This window comes from Lepidochelys olivacea (genome assembly GCF_965140295.1).
Source record: "Lepidochelys olivacea isolate rLepOli2 genome assembly, chromosome: 5".
NCBI classification, from domain to species: domain Eukaryota; kingdom Metazoa; phylum Chordata; order Testudines; family Cheloniidae; genus Lepidochelys; species Lepidochelys olivacea.
The window spans coordinates 29,790,695-29,812,009 of NC_140415.1; the positions used below are offsets into that span (position 1 = coordinate 29,790,695).

At 39.1% G+C, this 21,315-nt stretch overlaps 1 protein-coding gene across 1 annotated transcript in view; it reads right to left on the reverse strand.

Moving 5' to 3' along the window:
* The window catches only part of OXCT1 (3-oxoacid CoA-transferase 1), a 126,166-nt gene that overhangs the window by 25,588 nt on the left and 79,263 nt on the right, over positions 1 to 21,315 (reverse strand). Inside the window, exons 12-14 of the mRNA XM_084628066.1 lie at positions 20,391 to 20,463; positions 19,535 to 19,610; positions 1,216 to 1,305 (exon numbers count right to left, since the gene is read on the reverse strand). Coding sequence (XP_084484192.1) covers positions 1,216 to 1,305; positions 19,535 to 19,610; positions 20,391 to 20,463 — 239 coding nt within the window. The remainder of the gene's footprint in view (positions 1 to 1,215; positions 1,306 to 19,534; positions 19,611 to 20,390; positions 20,464 to 21,315) is intronic.

A 21,315-nucleotide genomic window follows, 5' to 3' on the forward strand; every position in this document is an offset into this window, starting at 1 on the left:
AAGGGTCCACCAGATCATCTAATCTGACCTCCCCCAACACCACCCAGCATCCGCGCACTAAATCCAACAACAGAAATTAGACCATAGTATTAGAGTCCACAGAAGACAAGACAACTATGTGTCCTTGGCAGAGAATAGGAGGGACCCAGGTGCACCGATTCTCAATGGAAGGGAAATGATTAAGTGAGATATACCCAGATAGTCCTGGCAAGTGACCTGCACTCATGCACTGCAAAGGAAGGTGAAAAAACCCCAAGGTCACTGCCAATCTAACTTGGGAAAAATTCTTTTCTGATCCTACATATGATGATCAGTTAGCATCTGAGCAAGAACTAGTCAGGAAAGCACCTGCATGAGAAAATGATCAATGCCACATCAGAAGTTTGGCCCACACCGTCCAATGTCCCATCTCCAGCTGCAGCCATCCCTGATGCTTCTGACGAAGAAGATAAAGAAAACCATCCCAGAATACATTGTGGGGGGGTGGAGGGGGCGTGGAGAGGAGATCCCTTTCTTTTACCATACTTTTTTTTTGTTTTGTTTTTTCTTTCTATATTCTACCACCATCTACAAGTTTAATTCAACTGTGAATTAAAAAAGGTAGATTTTTAATATTTTAGCAGTTAAAAGACAACACACAACTCTCCTAAGCAATCAAAGTGTCCAACCAATATTGCAAGATTTCCCAAAGTGCAGGGTTGGCACTTAGACCCCTGGATTGTTTACTCTAGAGTCTCAGCATTCATTGTTTACCAAAAAAGAAAGTCTCTAACGTTGTATTTCTGATGCAGCAATATGAAACAGACTGTATGAAATCATGCAGATAAGGTTTGTTTCATTGAGCTGTCACTATCAATTTGGACAGCAATTTCAATGGCAAATTTCTTTTCCTCACAGTGAAATGAATGTCCATGGAAAACTTCACTTTTCCAGTCGGCTGGAAGGTGAAGAACAAGTACCATCTACAGCATCTCCTGTAGATCCAGCACTTTGCACACACATTAAAATTACATAAAATCACTCAAGAATGTGTTTGATTTAAAAATACTAAATTTTAAGTCAAAGATTTGTACCCAAGAAAGAAATAAGTGTCCTAAACACCTGTTAGTACTTTAACTGCAACTAACAGCAACATTCTCAAGAATGTCCACAAGGTAGATAAAGTAACTTTTTGTTATAGATCTTAACATCTAGAAGGATGAGATAAAGCTTTACCTTGGCTGAGTGCTCCATGGTGACGACCACTTTGGTTTGTGCACTAGACACCAAGTCCATAGCCCCGCCCATTCCTTTCACCATCTTACCCTAAAACAGAATTTTGAAAAGAAGAGTCAAATGCCTTGATATATTTACTACAAGAGGAACCAGTTTAAAATGAGACAAACGTTTTGCTGCACTGAGATTAAATCTTTTCAGAAAGACAAGCATGTGTGCCAGTTTTCTATGCAAAAAAAGCACTGTATATCATATCATTGCCATTGACAGAACAATGTTGTAAGGAAACATGCAGCCAGTTATATTCTGCTGCCCCATTCTAAGAATCGACTGCACTATCTAACGTAGTTAGAAAGAAAGTCATGAATCAAAACACATGGTTAATGCCATTGTTGGTGTAACTCAACTGAAGACAAAGGAGACAGGTGCCAATTCAGCAAAGGACTTAAGCCAGTGGTGGGCAACTTGCAGCCTGCAGGCTGCATGCGGCCCATCAGGGTAAGCTGATTGCGGGGCCGCAAGACATTTTGCTGAGGTTGACTGTCTGCAGGCATGGCCCCCCGCAGCTCCCATTGGTCCCCATGGGAGCTGCGGGAAGCAGCGGGCCACAGGGAAGTGCTGGAAGTTTCCTTTTCTTTTGGCAGAAGAAAATTTTGTGGGCTAAAAATTTGCAACAAAAAGATCTGTGCTTGTGCTGATTTGTAAACCATGGGTTTAGCACCATGGCAGCTCAAGCTGCTGTCTCTGTTTCACACCAGAGCTCTTTGTTATGTTGTTTTGGAAATAGCTAAATAAATAAATATGGATCAATATTGATTTCTCTTTGTTCCTCAGCCATGCAATGTTTCCTACTTTTATGACATGCATTATTCCTTTTAAAGTGTGACATAAATTCATAGGCCAGAAGAGACCATTGTGATCATCTGATCTGATCTCCTGTGACTCAGGCCACAATACTTCCCCAAAATAATTCCTAGAGCATATCTTTTAGAAAAACAGCTAATCTTGAATTACAAATCGTCAGTGATGGAGAATCAACCACAATGCTTGGTAAATTGTTCAAATGGTTAATTACTCTCACTGTTAAAATTTTACGCCTTATTCCCAGTCTTATTCCCTTATTTGTCTAGCTTCACCTTCCAGCCTTTGGATCATTGTATACCTTTCCCTATAGATTGATGAGCCCATTATTAAATATTTGTTCCCCATGTAGATACTTAAAACTGTAATCAAGTCACCTCTTAACCTTCTCTTTCTTGTGCTAAACACATTGAGCTCCTAGAGTTTATCATTAAAAGGCATGTTTTCTAATCCTTTAATCATTCTTGTGGCTCTTCTCTGAACACTCTCCAACTAACCAACATCCTTCTTGATTTGTGGGCACTAGAACTGGACACAGTATTCCAGTAGTGGTCGCATCAGTGCCAAATACAGAGGCTAAATATCGTCTTTACTCCTGCTTAAGATTCCCGTTTATGCATTCCAGGATCACATTAGCTCTTTTGGTCACAGCATCATACTGGGAGCTCATGTTCAGCTGATTATCCACCATGACCCCCTAATCTTTTTCAGTCCCTCTTTCCCAGAATAGGGTCCCTCATCCTGTAAGGATGGCCTACATTCTTTGTTCCTAAATGTATACATTTAACCACATTAAAACATACATTGTTTACTTTTGCCCAGTTAACCAAGGGATCCAGACTGCTCTGAATCAGTGACCTGTCCTCTTCATGATTTACAACACCCCGCAATGTGTGTCTCATTTGCAAACTTTATCAGAGACAATTTTATGTTTTCTTCCAGGTCATTGACAAAAATGTTAAATAGCCCAAGGCAAAGAACCAATTCCTGTAGCATCCCACTGGAAACAGATCCACTTGATTATGACTCTCCATTTGCAATTGAATTCAGGTAGCTGAATATGGTTTTTATCCATTTAATGTGTGCCATGCTAACTTCATATTGTTCTAGCTTTTTTAAAATCAAAATGTTGTGCAGTACCAAGTCAAACACCTTCCAGAAGTCTTAATATATTATGTCAACATGATTACCTTTATCAACTAAACTTGTAATCGCAACAAAAAAAAATATCAAATTAGTTTGACAGGATCTATTTTTCCATAAATCCATGTTGATTTGCATGAATTCCTTTACCTTCCTTTAGTTCTTTCTTAATCGAGTCCCAGGTCAGCAGCTCCATTATCTTGCCGAGGATCTATGTCATGTTGACAGGCCTATAATTACCAAGGTCATCCCATTTACCCTTTTTAAAAATTGGCACATTAGCTTTCTTTCAGTTTTCTGGAACTTTCCCAGCGGTCCAAGACTTCTTGAAAAATCAACATTAATGTTCCAGCGAGCTCCTGAACAAGCTCTTTTAGACCTCTTGGATAAAAGTTATCTGCTAATTTTAAAATGTCTAACTTCAGAAGCTTCTGTTTACATTGTCCTGAGATACTAGTGGAAGAAAAGATTTTTACCATCACCACAGAGCCTATATAATCTGTTTCCCCCCAAATACATAACTGCACACAATGCTATATTGAATATAAGTGCTTGCAGTGAATATTTAGCTATGGTTTTCTGCGTGCTGCATCATTAAATTAAATGGCTTGTCAATCTCTGCCTACCTGTGCGCTGTGGATAAGACTGTCGGGCAATTTGAGAGTAAGGGCCTAACAAAGTGAGAAAAGACTGCTTTCTGTCATGAAGGTTTTATCATTGTTCTTCCTTTGATTGGCTGTTTTCTTTAACCGAAAATAAGTAATCTTGACTGAAATACATGTTTTTCTTTTTGTGTATGAAAACGTAACAGTGTTAGGTCAAACAGCCTGGAAAGAGACATACATATGGGGAGTTTCCAAATGTAAAACTTTCCCCTGATAATTCTTTCTTTTCCATTTATTTCCTGCTGTCCCATACTTCAGTAAGGCAACGCAGTGCATAACTATGATCCATGACATAAAGCATACAGTGTATCATATCAAACGAAAAAAGCTTATTCCATTACCAATTTGGTCAGCAACTTCAGTGGAAATTTCTTTACCACAGAGAAACAAATATCCATGGAAAATTGCATTTTTCTGCATTTTTTGCAAGGTGACAAACAACTGCCAACTGTCAAAGCTTCCCCAGCTCTTTCTACCTGCATTAAATCACTTAAAATATGTTCATTGGCCATATTAATAATTTGTATTAAATCAAGAGATTTTCATTCAAAATGTAAATAATTTACTAGCACTTGATTATGATTAGCATCTTTAGTAATTATAAGAAACATTTCGAACCCTCTCCAAAAAAAAAAAAAAAAAAAAAACCAAACAACTTGGGAGACTTTGCTTTAATGATACTTTACAAAATATTTGTTTGAAACTGCAATCCTAGAAGGAGTATCAACATTTACCTTGGGAGAGTGCTGCTCTGTGTCAGCCACTCAGATTTGTGCACTGGACATTAATTGACAGCACTACCCAAACTTTTCCTTAGAAACCTGGAAATACAGAGTTCTGCAGAGGCTGAATTGTCTTCTCAGCAACCTTGTACAGACACTTATCTAGGGCATGATGCAGGGATAGCTAAAGATGTGGCATTGTTTCCTCATTAACCCTGCAAAACTTTCATGGTGGAGTTATCATGGATTATGACAGGTTTCAGAGTAACAGCCGTGTTAGTCTGTATTCGCAAAAAGAAAAGGAGTACTTGTGGCACCTTAGAGACTAACCAATTTATTAGAGCATAAGCTTTCGTGAGCTACAGCTCACTTCCTCAGATGCATATCCACGATATGCATCTGAGGAAGTGAGCTGTAGCTCACGAAAGCTTATGCTCTAATAAATTGGTTAGTCTCTAAGGTGCCACAAGTACTCCTTTTCATCATGGATTATGCCACCTTAGTCATTAACATGCCCACATGATAATGTTGAATCCCCCTTATAGGGTCCCTGGCTGGTTTTGCTTCCTTTAGTTATCTGGAGAGCCATGTAGATTAGGACTCAGTGAGAAAGGATGCTGATGGTGCAGCATGGCAAGTCTGCAGCTGGAGATATTCTCCTCTATGGCCCAGGCAGGAGGATATTGCATCCCTCCACATATGTGGAGGGAATGCAAGTTGAGCACAGGGGCTTTTGGCCCTTTGCATCAAGCCTTCGCTGCTAATGGGATGCTCTTTTTTTTTAATCAATGGTGCAACTGGGGATTTCTTTCCTTTCCTTCATTCACCAGTTTAAGGTCCTGATCCAGCAAGGCACTTAAAAGCATGTGCTAAGTTCAAGCTCCTGAGCACCTTAATGTTTAAATTGCATTTAGAGAAGCATATGATGCCTAAGGACCATATACTGCCCTCCATCCATGTGCAGAACTCTGATTGATTGGCTTTTCCCCACACATTAGTCACGAGGGGAGGGGAAGAAGAGCATTCTAAAGAGGTTGAGAAGAAACTGGCTGAAAAAACATCATACAACTATTTGAAGTTATGTGCTCTACAAGGGAAATAACTTCATATTACTAAAATTGAACATCACTATTTGGGCCAGATACATGTTGCTGCCAATAGGAGTGTGGAAATGAGGTTGTGAATTTCCTCTCTCTGTGGCCCCTACTAGTGTCAGATGGGGTCATGCCAGTCTGTATGTGCAAAGTAGGGTTAAGGGCTCCCAAACCCATGATTTCTCAGAAAGCCACTTTTGTTCCTTTATGCTGAAAATGGGCCCTCAGACTAAAGGCAAATGAGCAGATCTTAGTCTGTTCTAAGTGAAAACAGAGCTCTCGGTCCCCAGTTATACCTCCTACTATCGCTGCACATTGACAAGGGATTTCTGTTACTTTTAAAGCTCAATGCTAGATTTAATTGCAGTCAACATATACCAGATTGTTCGTTAAATGATCTGAGTGCCTTGTGCTCAAAATGAAGACTGTCTTAAAAATAAATATTTACTCTTCCTGGAAACTGCCTGCAACAGCAGCCAACAGTTACATGAAATTTCTGCTAAAAGCTAATTAGGACTAATAGCAGTGGGCACTGAAGGAGGCATTGGGTTGAGAGGCAGAACTACACTGTTTCACTTAACATAGAAGTTAGAGTGTTAATTGCTATCTAATTTTCTCTTAAATAGGATAAAATGCAGTAGGTACAATAGGTCACTCTCTGCAACTTGATTAAACACTCTTAATAGAAATGTTGTAATTAAATAACCGGAAAGTAGAGAGACTAACTGCTTTAGTCAACTCCTTGGAAAAACCAAAATTATTTTAAAATTGGCAACAGGTAGAAATATACCCTAAAGTTTATTATACCCCTCCCCCACAAGCTTGTACAGAATTCAGGGTTTGTACTTTTTTGGGTGCTGTTTTTCTTTAAATGAGCATTGTACGCTTCTAAATACATTAATGGAACTTGTTTGGGAATCCAGAGGAAAGATCTATTTTAGTGCACTGGTTCAAATTCTCCCTAACGACATGCATTATAATAAGAACATTCTTTATCAATCAGAGTTGGGATTAGGAAGAAAGTTTTTCAAATCAGCTCTTCGCCTTCCCTAAAATAGGAATACTTACAAAAGTGGGAGAAGGAAGAGGCTTACTGTTGCCTTCCTTCTCCTTTGTGCCAGCATAACTGCTACAAAAAGTGCACAGGGATGGAATGAATTCTCCCTCCTACTGCCACCTTTTCAGTTCAGGCTGAATTTAAAGATACCTTGGGAAGTCACGGACACTGTACAGATATTGTAAAGATGCCCTGCATATTTTGCTCCCTCTGAGGTTCATGGTGGCTTGCACCTACCCAAAGAGACTTTCTAAGAATATTCACATGGTACAGAGCAGAACCTGTGCCAGTCATAGGAATAAAGAATACTCCAGAGGGATCCAATGGAAAGAGCTGGGGTTATTAAGCAAATGATTGAAAGCTCTAATAATTCCCTGTGTGATCAAGAAATGAGGGTTTAAGTGAACACACACCGTAAGAGGAAACTGAGACCAATTCTTTAGTCCATGCTCACTGCTAGTCATATGCCTCAAGTTTAAACCCACTGTAAGTAGTTTATCACCATCGGTGCTGGAACTAGGAGAGCTGGGCATGCAGCAGGATCCCCTGGTTTGAAGTGGTTTCCATCATTTACAGGATTTACAGTTTAGTTTAATGGCTTTCAGCACCCCCATATAAAAATTGTTCCAGCACCTAGGCTTATCACATCAGTCAGCTGGATACTATCAGGATATATTAAATCAATATGAATGTTGTCTGCCTTTCCTTCGTCAACTAGTGATAAGAAACCATATGCTTCACTCTGTGTTCTGGATTAATAAAAGGGTTGCTTCAGAAACTCTTGCACGCCATTGTGAATGCTGTTACTTTGAAGCTGTATCAGCTAAACCACAATTTTCACACCATCTCCACCTAGTGATGCAGGTAGCCATCAAATAACCAGAGTGACTGATTTAACTACTTAGTAGTGTTTACAGTTCAAGTTGACCTTTTAAGTGACTATCTTGAAGGATTTTGAACAAACTGCCTAGGATGGGGAAAGAAATGGGAATTTGGCATTAATGCTGATTAATTTCCAAGAGTCAGATGCTTCCTTCGCCTTCATGGCGTGGAGCTAAGGAAAACCTCACAAAACCAACCAGATGGAGAGGAGTAGAGTCAGCATGACTCCCCTACCTTCCTATTCCTACACTTGAAGGAGATCCTGGTTTGGACTTAGCTGGCCTAGTGGAACATGTTGGATGGGCCTGGGGAGGGGCAGATATGGGAATTAGTTGCTATTTCCAGCCTCCTTGCTAAGCAAAGGGGTTAGATCTTGCAGGAAATAGTGAATGAGGGTAACGGTGATTAGACTAACCTAACTCCTCTGTGGTGCTCTCTCTGCTGGGAGGCACGGGGACACAAGGAATGGGGCTTGCTCAAAAGGTGAACTAAAACCTGTATGGAGAGTTTTTTGCTCTGCCTGTCTACTTAGTGAGCCTCAGTGGTACTCATGGATCCCCAACCTACATTAGCCCTGGAGGCCCCTCCATCTTCCATAAGGCTGCTATCACCACTTGTGTATGTGAAGGATTCAAGTGAGACGCATACAACAAGGAAATATAATCTGCATTACGTGTTTTTGTAGGAGTTGAAAAAAATTATCAGTATATCAGCAAGCTCCAGGGAAGCCCTGAATTACAATTATAAAGAAAAGATCTCAGAGGATACAGAATGTTTTATAAAGAAAATAATTATGTGCCTATATAAATAGTGTAAGTTTAACATTGCACATCAATATACTCTGTTCACAAGTGAAATTATGCTTACAGTAGCTTACTTCCAAAAAAGAAAATCATTCTTCTTCCAGTATTTTATTTTCCATTTCCCCAATGGAGGAAAGATTTTACTGGATAGAGCTTGAAGATGAATTGCTCTAGAATATACTTGCTCTGTCATTTTTTTCAGTGACTGTAGGGCCTCAAATGGCACAATTACAGAATTATTGTAATTATATTGCCATCCCTGACAGCCAGATTAGATTTTACTCAGAAAGACTAACTGAAGGAACATTAGCAAGGAATACTAGGAAGTCATTAATGGTATTTTTCTGGCGGTTGAGGTGAAAGAAATAACACAGAAGCAAACAGTTAAAGTCCTTGAATGCAATAATTGTGTATGTACATGCTATTAGATATACACATGGCAAAGATTTTTTTAAAAACTGATGTCTAAATTTAATTTCTAGATACATATTTAGCTATTAAATAGGTGGCCTTATTTTCAAAAGTGTTGAACACCCATTTCCCATTGAACTTCCACAACAAAACATGGAATTAAAAGACAATGGATATAATTTTCAAAAGAGCCTTTCAATGGGATTTAGACACTTCTGAAAATGCAATTTAGATTCCTAAGTAATTTATGAACTTTTGAAAATTTCACCAAATATCTTTTTCCTAAAATTTAGTATGCTTAAAAATGACTGTGCTGAGGATGTTAAATATTTATTTTCTATAACAGAGAAGTAATTTAAAATATGACATATGCCTAAAGGAAAGTTAGTTAATTTTTATGAAGTTAGTTTCCCATAAAACTAATTCAAAATGACTGTTGGCACTGAATTAAAACTGCAAAGTGAAATGCAAATGAAAACACTGAAAGTGCATCTCAAGAGCTACTTAAACAAATGTCTTAATGCTGTGCAGCATTCAAATGCACGCACTATTTGAAGATGTAAATTACTATGACAGGGCTAGAGAGCGTCAAGTTAAGCTTTCCATTTAGCTGTACATGGCCCCACCAAAATGTAGGGCATGTTCTGTAGTGATTATTAAATGTTAATTCCAAGAACTGCATTACATAACATCCGTGCTCACCCAGTGATTATGGTTCCACAATTAAGGTTGCAAGTGCCATTCCATTCTAGAACTAACCCGGGGATCAAGGATTTTTTGACATATCTTCTTGTCTTTGAAATAGGCAGTGAATAGTTTTAGTCTGAAAAAGCTGCTCATTGTAGGAAGCTGTGCAAGTCAGATTTCTCATTTCCCCCCAATAAAAATGTCTAGGAGAGCACCCATAACCATCCCGATTATGAGCCCTATACTCCCCCTACGCTATGAAGTGTGGGGAAGAGCAAATCAAAATAAAATAGGACAGAAAAGCCTCACACGCAGTGGAGGGAGAAATGGAGCTAATACAACATGCTCTACTCTTCCTTTCATCCTGCAGTGGCCTCTTTATGGCAGTAATTATGTGCAATAAGGGCTCTGCAGGATTTCCAGGTATGTATTTGTTGGGAGAGAGACAGGTGAAACTAGAAAGCTGATCAACATTACATGCTTCACTTAGAAAGCAGATGTCTGCAAGGAAGTTAATGCTTTTGCCTATAATTTAAATAATATCATCTCTTGGAAACCGTAGAACTCAGATAAGCATGAGAATCCAGGTAACTGCAGGTTCCCCAGTCTTGAGTTAACAGATCTGCCCCCACCATATTTTCTGCAACATGCCTAATTTGTTTTCATGCAGTCTGGAGTAGCTGCTCAAAAATGCACTGGAAATTAGCAGCACAGCTCCCATGAACATTCAGAGATGTACAAATCTAATAAACGTAATTAGCCCGAATATTATCTGTTTATATAGCACTTAGTTGCTTACTTTGCAGCAGTAGGTAATCATTCCACTACCTACAATAATGATGAAAGAAGAAGTATGCTTCTCATTGAATGTCTTGCATCTTAATGTATAATTTGGAAGCAAGAAATAAATGTGCAATGTTCGATATTCACAGAACACTAGAAATTATAAATGGGAGAGACTGATCAGGTATGTTATCAAGCCCACCCTCTGCCAGGGAAGGAATGGTCCTTACAACACAATTTCTTCATACTTTTTCCTAGTTTTAAATTTCTTAAGTGTGGTAGCTTCTGCCAGTTCACTTCGGAGGCTACTCTACACACTTGAATGAATCTCATCATTGAGCTTTTTCTACAGATATTTCCCCAACTTAATCCCTGCTGTGATTTCACTGACTTCATTGGAGTTGCACCAAGAATGAATCTGGCCCATGATTTAAATGATAAAAGAGAAGCCAGAGAGAATATGACTTTGAAACATTTTAGTGCTACAGCTAATTCATAACACACACACACTGTTCGATTTCATATTAAATCCCTGCTTTAACTCTGACAACAGCTAATTGCTTAAGTTTCTAGGCAGACTGCAGAAAAAAATCCATAATCTACAGGGAAACACAGTAGATTTGGCAGTGTCTCCTATTATTCTTACATTTTCAGTCACATCCTCCCTATCAGGGAGAAGGAGATTCACACTGACCTTGACCGACAGCTACAAAGCCAATGAGATCTGTGTGAAATCTTAATGTCATCAGCAAAATGGTGGAAAAGTAACAGTTGTTGACTTGTTGAGACAAGAGAAACCTTTCACAATTTCACTAAGAATTATTTACAGAGAGGAGTTTTGTGGGTGAAAACTACTGTTGTGCCAGGAAAATGGGCTGGTGAAAATAGTGAAGTTTTGTTCTTGATTAAACAAACTCTTAGGAAAATCCCTGTTTCAAATGTGAACCATCTCAATGGGAAGAGAGTTTCTCTCAGCTCTACAACCACGGGCAGGTCTACACTTAAAACGCTGCATCAGCGCAACAGCACTCATGCAGCTAAGCCACAGTAGCGCTTCAGTGAATATGCTCCTGTGCTGACAGGAGAGACTTCCTGAGAGGTGGTAGCTATGTTGGTGGGAGAAGCTCTACCACTGACATAGCGCGGGGGCGTGTTAAGACCGGTATAACTACGTCACTCAGGTGTGTGGATTTTTCACATCCCTGAGTGATGTAGTTATACCAGCTTAGGTCCGTATTGTAGACCTGGCCTAAGTAACTGTATTATTACTTTTTTTGTGTGTGCTGGTAGTGGCTTGAACACGGACTCAAAATGAAGTCAGTTCCTGCTCTGAAAGCTTACAGTCTAAGCTCCTGATCCTACAAAGATCTGATGCTTGCACGTTCAGGACCTAAGAGGCAAACATGGAGAAACTACAACATACTGGGAAATCCAAAGGAGGGATTCCCTTTATATTATTTTTTTCTATTGTTTACTATTAGTGTAACAGCTCACTCAAGCTCTCATCCAAAGCTCACTGAAATAAATAGCAGTCTCTCCACTGACTTGAGTTAGCTTTGGGTCAGGTGCAAACGGAACAGCTATGTTGTTTTTCTAACGCACCGAAGACCAGATTTTCAACTGGTCTCAAAAAAAGATGCTCATTGAAAGCTGTGCACAAATGTTTAAGACTGGGTGAAAAATTACCACTTAATGTATAACATTACTTTCCTAAGTCCTAGGTTAGACTGACCTCTACAGATAGCAAATTAAAATAAAATGTTATTAAATTGGAACTGACCTTCTTCATCACTTCCCTGCAAAGTTAATCTTTGGTAAGGGTCAGTATTTTTGTACTCTGGTTTTCTTTACATTAGATGGTTTTCTTTTCATTATTAACCCTTTAATCCTGGCTGCTCCAAGTTAGATCTGGGATTCGATGTACAGCATTAAGATTTTAGGCTGATATTTCTAAAACGTCAAGCCAATTTTTTCCAAGCGACTCAGCCTTAGCTGTTGTGTGCTCAACTTGAGACCCCATAGACAGGCCTGATTTTCAGTGTGTACTCAGCTTTCTGAAAATCAGGCTCCTTTTACGTGCCTCAAGTTGGGAGCCTAAAAAAAATGGAGGCATCCAAAATCACTAGTCACTTTTGAAAATCTCGATCCAAATGTTTCAGATTAAAATCAGTTTTTAAAAAATGAAAGTGAATTTTGATATTGCTCCAATTTTTATTACAGCCAACCTGCCTTGTCAGCTACATCAACACCACCACAAGCAGGAGGGGTCAGGAACAAGAAACTTTGCAACATTGTTTGCTACTGCTCCATAAAAAGGAGCAATATGCATTCCCCCACAGCACCTGTGTCTGAAGGCAGCATGTGTCTAAGGGACCGAAGGTCCGATCCACCACTAAGATGGCTGAGCATGCTACCTTAGAGCCATAGAGGGTCTCTGGGTGCATTAGTCAGGCCTCCTCCCTAGTGCTCAAGGGAGAACTAGGTTTGTATCTTGGCCTGCTCTTGTGCCGGGGGAGTCCAGAGAATTAAAGGTTCTTTCTGCCTTTTCCCTTTCCCTACCACGTACACCTGCACAAGATAGCTTGGAATTGCCTACAGCTTGTGAAGCTCTTTGGGAGTGAAAGGTGCTATAAGCACAACTAACAATTAATAGTGTTTGTGTGTGTTCATTTACATGAGCATTGTCCTCTTCACCCAAAACCCTAACTGAGCAGCTACCACAACATCAGACTTTAGATTACGGCAGAAGAATATGCAGAGATAGAGTTAATTCTCTTAGTCATTAGTTGTAATTGTTTAAAATTGACTATAGGGAAGACAGCTGCACATACAGATATCTTTGATGGTTAGAAAACCTAGTGTTCTATCTCCAGAACTGGTGTGATGCTACACAAAAGGAGACACCACTTTTTAAATGGATTGCATCTAATTACTTGCATGCTTACTTAAAGTACCAGTTGATAAGGTGTACAACTGGGACGCAATATTCTGCATATTTATTAGCCATATTCTGTTGTTCTTATGTACTACAGATCTTCCAAAAAGGTATTTTATTAAATCAGAACCATTATGTAAGACAGAGCATGTTCCCTTCACATTAGTGATGGTAATACAGCAGGGAAAAGTTTGGAAGAAATTTTTATCTATTGACATGGAACCCACAGAAGTTTTACAAAATTTACTCTAAGATTCATCAACCTTTAGCCACAGGGCATCTCTGTCACTGGTTCAATGGTTTATTTGCTGTTACATCATATCAGCAGCACCAGTATTTATGATATTAATATTAATGAATCCCTTGGAAGCATAATCCATCACTTTTAATCTTTTTTTCCTCTCCTCTCTTAAAGTTTGATGTTTAATGGCTTGGGGGTATTTTAGCAATGCAAAAGCATCATTAGTCAAAGAAACCCCACTGGCAGGCAATATCAGATCCCCTGCTACTTTTTTGTGAAAGGTACTATAGCTTACTCCAAAACTTACTTCACTATGTAGGGAACTTAGAAAAATAGAGAATTAGAAATACTGCAGAAACGTAATGTGTCATTATTTTTAAACATTCTACTGTGGTCTTTAGGAAGCGGAACACACACAGTTTTTGCAGCAACAGACTCCTAGACTGATCCGTGCAGTGGATGAGTGAGAGAGAGAGAGAGAGAGAGAAAGAAAGAAAGAACTGGGTGCTGGGTTGTTGGGGGACATGGATAGAGTGCTGTGAGGTGCTGGGCAGTGGAAGAGAGATGATTCCTGGAGGGGAGATAGAGACAGGGAAAAAAAGATTAAGAAGAAGGAATGAGATTAAAGCATAGGAAAGAAAAGGATGGGGATGGGGGAAAATATTACTGGGCACAAGAAGATTAAGAGTGAGGAACACAGACACTGAAATACACAATAGAAAAAGATACACTGGCACAGGTAAAAACAATATGGAGACAAAGTGAAAGGAGACATAGTCCAGTCATTTTTTTAATTATTATTTTAACAGAATATATAATCACAAAAGGTTAAAATTTGTGATTGGCAATCTGTCTACCTTCTACTGAGCGGGCAATGAGTTTCACTGAAATTCAATGAAACTTAAGCCCCTAAGTGACCTAGGCACTTTTGAAAATTTTACCCTGAGCTCCTTAGAGGGAGAGACATTTCCTTTTGTGGCATACAAAAGAAAAAAAAAACAATTAAACAAAGTGAACAAAGAGGGGACTGTGTCCCAGAGTAGGCCTTAAAGAAAGGTAAGTGCCCACCTGTGCCTGGCTTCCTCCCAGATTAGTGGAATTCTGAGGCTTGTGTTCCAGGGGCAAATAGAGTTGTAAGCTTGCCACCAAGGAAGTGATATAAAGGCAATAAATTTTTCTCAGTGAGATGTAAGTGCTGGGAAGGTTGCAGTGCCAGGGTGTGAGCAAAGATCTCAATGAATGTCCCATCTCAGATGCGCCAGGAAGGAGCCTGGGACGGTGTGAGCTGAAAAAGCTGGAGGAAGGGCTGAGGTGCAACCTTAAGAGGCAAGCAAAGATAGTCAGGGGCCCTGAGGGGAGAATGGAATGAATGTTCGCATGCAAAGGATATAAACCTTCATGTTTTATGGAGTCAGCCTGTCATCAAGAACCTGTGATTAAGAACAAGCTCCCCCCTTCCCATGAGCAGACCAGTATCCCGAGCCTTGCATTTTGTAGGATGTTTAGAATGACATACTGCTCTTCTTACCCCAAAACTCTCATTAAAAGTTAATGAAGAAGGGAAGGAGAGAGGGCTACAATTATTTTAACAATCCTTCCCAGTTGATTTCCTCATTATGAATGTATGCAAATACAAATATAAGCATCAGTGCTTGAGTGATATCAAGCTATTAAGGGAGAGGAAGAATAGTTTCACTATGATACTTATTCAAAACCTGAAGGTTTAGGATTATTACTTGCCTCCAACTGATGGAAATACCACCAAGCAGAGACTTGTGGCATATAAAAACGATGAAACTATGAAAATAGAAAGCTAAGTGAAAAATGATACAATAAAATGGAACTTTAAGTTCCCCTGATTGTTAGCTTCTTGCAATAAAAAAGTATCTGTATATTATTCAACATAAATCTTGCAACAAAAAAGGATATATAAAGCTGAGTGAAGTCACCTAATAATGATGATATATTGTCTTATTTAAAACAGAAGGTAGAAAAAGACTGAGAAACACTTAAATGCCTACTTTTTGGTTAACTTCTTCAGTCAGAGCTGCTACAGAAACATTTGGTAGTGTAATTGAAAATGCCTGTTTTTCAGAGGGGATGCACCAGGTATGCGAGGCAACACTGCATGTGGGTTGAGCAGTACTTTGTACAGCAGGGAGAAGTTTATCTTTTATTTATTTTTCCATTTATAAAATGTTCCTCTTTTCAACTCCAAGACGTATTTACTATAAAAATAATAAAGCACACAAAATAACACCCTCTAAACAACCACTTCAAACTCCTTTCTAGCAATCCTCTCACAAAAAGCTTGAGTAAACAAAGGTCTTGCGGTGCGTATGAGCATTAAACTCAGCCTTTTTTGGTCCTAAGGATTGGGGAAGAAGTGAACTCCAGAGAGTCAGGGGACCTCTAACTTGAAGGACATGCCCACAATCCACAGATATGTTAGTATACTGACTGCCCACTTGAAAGGCATCAATAAAGAACATTAGTCTAAGATAGACTAATGCTTAGTCTTAATTTGGCTAAGGACTCAAACCCTAAAGATGTCCAGATTAAAATCAAAACCTCAGATTGCACCTGCAGCAAAAGCACTATAGCTGGAAACATTGTTGGTCTCCTTGTACCATTACAAGAATAGTGTAAGTGAGCAAAGAGAAAAGAATCCTTCCTATGTGGCAACTGTTTGAGTGATCAAATCCAAACATGCTTTAGAGCATTAAGAAATGTTTGGACAGACTTCTGTTGATAGACTAGATGTTGATATAGACTTTTAGCTCAATAATAAATAATAAAAATAATAATACCACTACCGAGGTGGCATACGCTAGTAAAAATACTTGAAATATGACCGGATCCATCATCAGGATTTGCAAGACCTCTGTACTCATGGAGTTCTAATGTGACTCCGCACAATGTCACAGAATGCCATTGGAATCTAGTGTAGGATTGAGGACTTCATTTGAACTCCATCTGTAACTGTAGTTTGAAGTGGAAACACTGTATATATGTTGCTGTCATTTCTATATACTACACTTTTAGAGCATTTCCAATTCAAATATATATGACCCATGCAATCTCCCATTTGAGGACTGTTTTTTCTTAACACTCACACTAAAAAAAAAAACACTTCAAAAATTCAGTTGAGCATATCTCCCCCAAGACAAGAAAAATCCCTAGCGTGTGTAACAAAAACTATTTTTTTCAATGATTGACACTGAGGAAAAATACTTCAATAAGAAATAAAACTTATGTTTAAACCCCAGAAATTTAGATTGAAAAATGTTTATGTGTGTGTCATTTAAACACATTTTGTGATCCAGAATGCAATGATTCAAAATAATTTTTGCAAACCAGTAGGTAAATAATTAGTTCATTCTGCATTATGTAATGAATAGTCACATCCTCTGCAAAACAAAGAAGATAAAGTCTTCTGACAGAACTGTATTAATGCAATATGAAGAGAAAATAAAAGTGGTTCAAAAGATGACATAAAGAGAACGATATCTTTCACAGTCCTCAGGAGACTTGCATCTACGGTATCAGACTGATAATCATTTGCCCATCTAACTGGTATAAGATTTAGATACAGAATTTATTTTAAAAGGAAGTCTGAACTCTCTGAAACATAGCTGTAATAAATAAATCACCTGTACTCTAATTTTAACTACATTGGAATTCAGTCCATTAGCTCCTTGACTCTTTTTAGAAACATATTTGGTGACCTCATATTAATCTCATCTTGGTGCAGATCATAAATCATATCAGGGACTAAAAATATAATTTGATTCTTTCCCTTTTTTCACAGTATTCTTCTCCTTTCCAAAAGAGGCGGAGTTTATGATTTATTTTGGATTTTTGTAACTCAAGACACACAAAAAAATATAATATGTTCCAAATTAGGTTCAGTGGCAAGTTACATAAAGATCTAGTACTAATTGGCATCTTAAGAAATGCACAGTTGATTTAATGTAAATATTAGGGTCCAAATATGAGAGGTATTGGCCCAACAGCATACCTGATCATCCTCCGGGTTCCCTAAACTAGGTTAAGGTATAAAAGATGCCCAATCACTAGTGAAACATTACAGGTTCACAGAGAAGGGATATTAATTTTTAGCTCCAATTTTTCACAATAATCAAAGGGTTTTCTGCCTGCAAAAATTTCATCAGATTGTCCTGAAAGCTATTCTTTTTATCCATATGGTACTACTGGAAATGGGTCAAACTCATGGATTAGAATTTCACCATTTCATCTGTGAAAACCCATAGCTCCTATTGACAATGGCATCAAATTGAAGAAAATAAGTGAGTGAATAAGTAACTGCAAATGAAGGCAAGATTGGTAGTTGTGCCCATCTTTGCTCAGGGGTTTTTGCCAATGAGTTCTGAAACCATCTAACTAGCAACATTAGTCCCTCACGTTACAAGTGAATGACTATCAGAAAAAGACAAATGAGTTCAAAACAGTCACAGGACGATCACTAGACTGTAATATTTTGGCTTCACTTATATGCAGCCAGAACCAGTGACCTTAATATATACTGCTGTAAACCTTCTTATGCTCCTCATAGCCCCTTCCCAAAACATGTCCAACTTTCTTATTTTTTCAGCCAGGAACATCTTAGAATCTCCAGTTTCCCTACAAGAGGAATTTGCTTTGACTGTTAGTTGTAGGGCTGTCTTCTTTCCTACCAACTTCAAGCCCTATAGTGTGGTCAGTTTGGATGAGCTATTGCCAGCAGGAGAGTGAGTTTGTGTGTGTATGTGTGTCCCTGGGGGGGGGGGGGAAGGGGGGGGTGAGAAAGCCTGGATTTGTGCTGGACATGGCCCACCTTGATTACCATGCACATTGTAGGGAGAGTGGTCACTTTGGATGAGCTATTACCAGCAGGATAGTGAGTTTGTGTGTGTGTTTTTTGGAGGGGGGTGAGGGGGTGAGAGAACCTGGATTTGGGCAGGAAATGGCCCAACTTGATTATCATGCACATTGTGTAGAGAGTTGTCACTTTGGATGGGCTATTACCAGCAGGAGAGTGAATTTGTGTGTGGGGGGGGTGGAGGGTGAGAAAACCTGGATTTGTGCTGGAAATGGCCCAACTTGATGATCACTTTAGATAAGCTATTACCAGCAGGACAGTGGGGTGGGAGGAGCTATTGTTTCATATTCTCTGTGTGTATATAAAGTCTGCTGCAGTTTCCACAGTATGCATCCGATGAAGTGAGCTGTAGCTCACGAAAGCTCATGCTCAAATAAATTGGTTAGTCTCTAAGGTGCCACAAGTACTCCTTTTCTTTTTGCGAATACAGACTAACACGGCTGTTACTCTGAAACCTCTCTATAGTTAGACATTCTTTACTCCCTACTGGTATTGATGTTGTGTTGAGAGCTACTGAAAATGCATGCAACAAATCTCTAAACTGCAGGAAACTCAGAAAAGTTTGAAAATGGGAACCCTAACAGCTCAAAAACTAGGAGGCAAATAAAAAGACCCCAACATTATTATTTAAAAAATCTCATTCTTTTCAATACAAACTCAGTTTTAGAGGCCTGGCTCAGGAGTTATGAATGCTTGGAGCTGGTGATATTGAAGGAAAACAGTATCGACCTTAAAGCTGAACGTGTTCTCTCCTTTTCTCTGCCTCACAGCGCAGTTTCTGCCTAAACTCTTTCCTTTGTGCCTGTCTTCTTGCCACAGATTTAAAGAAACAGTACACATCTTACAGTGAAAGTCTCCAGGAACTCAAGATGTTGAACAAAAATTCTATGTCTGGTGCAATGGTTCCACTATCAAATGTCTTTAAAGCTCCTTAAATCTCCAGTTTTTGAACACTTATTAAAAATAACTAACTGAAGTTAGGCACCTGTGACTGTTCATTCAAAATGTATCCTCCCTTGTCTCAATCTCTCTCCCTCTCTGCTATCAGTTTAGGAACTGCAGTTTCGAAACACCATTGTTATGAAAGAAGCTAGGATAAATACATTTGTATTGTTCTAAAGTAAGAGCATTCATGGTACAAGTGTTTACTTACAGGTATCATCCAGTTGGCCAGATCACCATATTTAGACACCTGCATTGCTCCAAGCATTGTCAAATCGACATGACCTCTGGTAAAAGATAGTGTGCAATTAGCATACTAAGTTAAAATAATAGCCCACAAATCCAACCAAGTTATTTGTTCACTGTCTTAATATATCATATAAAGCTCCTAAAATGGTGGTAAACAACAGAGGAACTGAGCAGTTTGTCACTTACATATATACTTTTTTCCCCTACACATAGTACTAATCTGGATTTCTCTCTGCCGTCTGAGCCTCAAAAACATGATTATATTTGTCTGGTTTTGGTTAATTGCATTCACAGAAAATCAGCTCTGAACTCACATTTTTAAATGCACTCCTTCACATATTATGTGCACTGATTATCTTTTCAGAGACATTATGGTTTAGTGTTTGTTTGTATCCAACCTCCTCTCCGAAAAAACAAACAAAAAACAGGTGCAGATGGTGAATTTCCATCAGGGAGGCAGAATCAGGATTGCAGACACAAGCTGAGTAAAGAGAATATACAGCGTGCAAGTACAGATTAGATTCCTCAGAAAGTGACTAAAAAGTAGCTGTTTAAAACACAGCTACAAATGTGTTTAGATACAGCCAAGTGGTGTTAGATGCAAACATCCCTATAGCATCTATCAGTCATAGTCAGTTGAATATTTCAGTTTCCAGTAGCCTGACCTAATCCTCCTGTAAATTTTCACTGAACATCCACAATAGTTTTACAGGCTGTTAAATGATAATCACATTTCAGAGCATTACTAATTAGTTTAGTTAGTGACTCATCCTATTCTTTGTTCAGCATTTTAACAGATTAAGAGTTCTGTTACATACCCTCTAATCATTGCAAATGATTCATCACTAGAGAAATAGGAGGAACCTGGAAGAACAGTGACTGTCTCTTTACCTGTAAAAGAAATGGGCTGTTATATTTACAGAACTAGTGTTCTTTAGGAAAATCTAATAGGAAGGGATCTTTGTCACGTCAAACTCCACCAGACTCTGTCAATATTTATTGGAGTAAGCTTTTTGGAATTATGGGAGTGGGAGGTTATTCTGTAAGAATGGCTTGAGGGAGTTTGGCGGGGCTGAATTAGGCCGTGAATTAAGGAGAGCTTCTCCCACCAACATAACTGCCACTTCTTGTTTAGGTGATTTCATGATGTTGATGGGAGAGCTCTCTCCCTTCTGCATAGAGTGGTTACACAAGCGATCTTACAGCGGCGCAGCTGTATCCTTACAGCTGTGCCAGTGTAAGTGTAATGTAGACGTGGCCTTACACTGGCACCTGAGTTATACTGATACCAAATCAATTGGCAAGTGTCACTGTACAGCGTGAGTAGCAGGAAGTATTTTATAGACCAAGATGGAGTATGTAGTTCTAGGTGATCAGATAGATCCCACTGCCTCACTGGACTTAGCTTTTCATTCCATTTGTGGGAAAAGTGTGGGGCAACTTTTAGCAGAAAGAAAGTGTCTGGAGAAGACAGAAAATGTTACCAAAAGAGGAGGCCAGACTGGGAATTTACTCTCGTGGAAATGCGTGACAGAGTTGGTTCACGCTCTTGTCTCCAAGGTGCATGTACAAGAAAATGAATGTGTGTGAGCAGCCTCCATGTGCTAAGCAGTCGCTCCCTGAGCTGTTCCTGGTCCTGTGAATGGAGCACACAAAGCCTTATCCAGCACCCACGTGACAAATCACATGGAAGGCCTGAAGGACCTTAACCCTAGACCTAGCACCGGACCGCCTTCCTGCCTC